Source organism: Macrobrachium rosenbergii, chromosome 25, assembly GCF_040412425.1.
Source record: "Macrobrachium rosenbergii isolate ZJJX-2024 chromosome 25, ASM4041242v1, whole genome shotgun sequence".
NCBI classification, from domain to species: Eukaryota; Metazoa; Arthropoda; class Malacostraca; order Decapoda; family Palaemonidae; genus Macrobrachium; species Macrobrachium rosenbergii.
The window spans coordinates 34103859-34106909 of NC_089765.1; the positions used below are offsets into that span (position 1 = coordinate 34103859).

General features: G+C 36.8%; 1 protein-coding gene across 1 annotated transcript in view; it reads right to left on the reverse strand.

Annotated features, from left to right (window-relative positions):
• Positions 1-359: 359 nt before the first annotated feature.
• The window catches only part of LOC136852544 (uncharacterized), a 37693-nt gene continuing 35001 nt past the window's right edge, over positions 360-3051 (reverse strand). Inside the window, exon 3 of the mRNA XM_067127282.1 lies at positions 360-1747. Coding sequence (XP_066983383.1) covers positions 1610-1747 — 138 coding nt within the window. The 3' untranslated portion in view covers positions 360-1609. The remainder of the gene's footprint in view (positions 1748-3051) is intronic.

Genomic DNA, 3051 nt, shown 5'->3' on the forward strand with positions numbered 1-3051 from the left:
GTCTTTTGTTCCCGGATACTGTAGAATTCGTTCAGGTGCATAAGTTGCCCACTTCGCCAAAGCACTGGAATGAACTACCAGTGACCCCAAAACTTGGCTCACGCTTGTTGAATGGCTGGCCTCCTCACAGTTGTTACTTTGTCAGCTTCCAACTTCCAAAACTGATTGCAGGTGAATCTTTCATAAGTTATTCATATTTTTCATTGTGTGTGGAGTGTAGCGTACTGACTGAAAATTATTTGGCTGTTGAGTTCCCCTATTTCAGAGTAATACTTGTGCTTACAGCCTCTTCCTTTCTCACAACTACGTTTCCATAAACATTTTCCACGTCTTCGTAAGTGCAGAGTCCAGTTGTCGAGTTTATATATTTTTTTTTTTTTTTTTTTTTGCTTTTTATACTGTTTCTCATCAAAGCAAATGGGAAATGAGGGCTATTTATTGTTAATGACAAAGAAGATGTCATTTTATGAGTCAGTAACTGTTGCACTCTTAAAACAACGAGAATACAGTATGGTAGTCATTCTTCTTCAGATGATTAAGCTGATGCTGAGGTGAGTTCTCCTAGCATGTTATTATGACTGCGGTCATACCATGTTCCGAAGGTTTTTTTCTAAAAACATCAAAGGCTTTTGTCGGCTTATTTGGTTATAAATTGTTAGTGGAGCTTGAGATTTACACTCTTCTGAAGAAGTTAAGCTTTTAAAATGGTACCTCTTATGTTTCAAGTCTGAACAGTCACTTATCATTAAGAGGCACCTACGTTAGTGATTCCTCATATTGAAACAGAAAACAATTTTTTTTGTCAGCTCTTCGTCTGTTCTGTTAAGTTGCAACCTTAAATGTAGGGCACTCTTATTGCTCTTCCACACTTCCTTCCATTGAATATGGTTGGATTGTGGCACTAGATCTCCCGTTCCAACTATATTTCCTTCACCAGGATGTGCCAGTTCCGTAGTAATTGTTCCAGGCCAGGCCTTTCAAAAAAATTATTGTTTTCTGAAGGCCAGTCATTAACCTAAAGACAAAGTTCTCCTTATTCAGTGTCCATCCCACAGTAGATACGTCAAAATAAACTCTTCCCTCTTGGTTCTTATTGTCACCCACAAACATATTGTATCCATGGCTATAAGTGAACCAAGTGGAAAGATAATTACTTCTTAAATTAAGATCATTAACTATTACCCTGGGAACAAATAAAATTTGCCTTTTTGGCAATTCCTGAGATGATTTCTCGTGGGAATAATGAATTTCTTTTTGGGAACCTCTCTTATACCTCGAGTCACAGGAGCACTAGAGTTCTCAGTTTTGATGCTAATGCTTTGTTATGGCTTTTTCACTAACCTACAAAGAAACCAGAATTTACCATAAGGGACAGAGTGGCAACTTCAGCAACGACGTTCCTCTTCTCATCTTCCAAGCGCATCAGGTCAATCCAGTTCAGAAGCAGGATGATGGTGATGATGATGGTGATGGTCAGAGCTTTCAGAGGTGCAGCAGCAGCAGCAGCAGCAGCAGCAGCAATAGCATGAATGGCAGGGTCAATAATAATAGTAGTAAGAGTTACGGTATCCTCGTTTTCGGACTCCCTCGGCGTCTCGACGGAGAAATCTCAAAGGCTGTTGATGCCGTAGAGCAGGAAACTTTGACACCAATTCTGCGCGTTGTCGGCACCATTGCAGCAGAGGGTGTAAATCTGTGGGGATTTCGTCTCCTTTGCGCACATCTCACACATATATTGTTTATCACTCTGCGGAAGTAAAGAGATAAGACATTTAAGGTTTGGGGGATCGCATCGAGTAACATAGTCTAAAGTAAAGTTTTAAGTCGCAAGGTGCGCCCACACTATAGTAAGACATGTCATGAAAGAGTCGGTAACGTATCATAGACTTATCACAACCAAGTTGAAAAAAAGTTAATGACTCGATGGTGATTCTAACCAGTGCTGCAGGCGATTATTTCTCCACTTACAGTCGTGGACTTATTTTACCTGTTTTTGATACGCAAGAAATGAGTTGCCGTCGTCTGTTTATGACATGTTGTACTGTGGTGTGGATGCACACTTAACCTTCATATTTTGTAAATGAAATATTACAGTAAAGAAGAAGCAAAATCGGCTACCTCCGTTGCTAACTCATGCGTAAAATCTTTATATATAAAACTTCCGACAAACATCCCGTACAAAACAACAAGCGGGACTAATTTTACGTTGAAATTCTGTTTTCTGTTTACTGGTGCATAAATAATCTACTTTCTAAAGACATCGGGTTTCGTTAGCGTAAACTTATTTGATCATCTTAACTGACTCAATTACTTGGCCCTTTCAAAGTGTTTTTCTCCTTGTATCCTAGTAGAAAGCATAGTGAACTGAATATTTTTTAAACATTACTAAAGCATCAGCTGAACTTTTTTCCCATTTATAGAGGAAGATAAACTAGAATATGCATAGTCTGTATAAATTTTAAGTATGTATATGAAGCTCATATGTATATGTATATATATATATATATATATATATATATATATATATATATATATATATATATATATATATTTTTACACATAAGAGCTTCATATACATACTTACCATGTATACGGACTATGCATATTGTAGCTTATCTTTCTCTATAAATGGGAAAAAAGTTCAGTTGATATTTTAGTAATGCCTAAAACATTTAATGCACTATACTTTCTAATACTTAATTTGTTTTGCACGAGATGTTTTGGGAAGTTTTAAAAAGACCACATGACGAGAAAAGGCTGAAGGAGTAGTTGGAAGCTTTTTTTTTTTTTTTTTTTTTTTTTTTTTTTTTTTTTTTTTGTAGGCCTAAATGACAAATGAAAGGGAATGGAATAATCCTCGACATATGCATAGAGCGATGCTGATCAGTTTTCATGTTGCTGGATGAATGAGAACCTGATTTTACGTTTGGTACGCCCATTTTTAAAGACTATAAAGATCATTTTTAAAGAAGATAAAGATTATCAAGATACTTGTGCGTTTCAGGTCACAGTCTTTGGAGACGTTATACACCGCTAACCTTGAACGCTTGT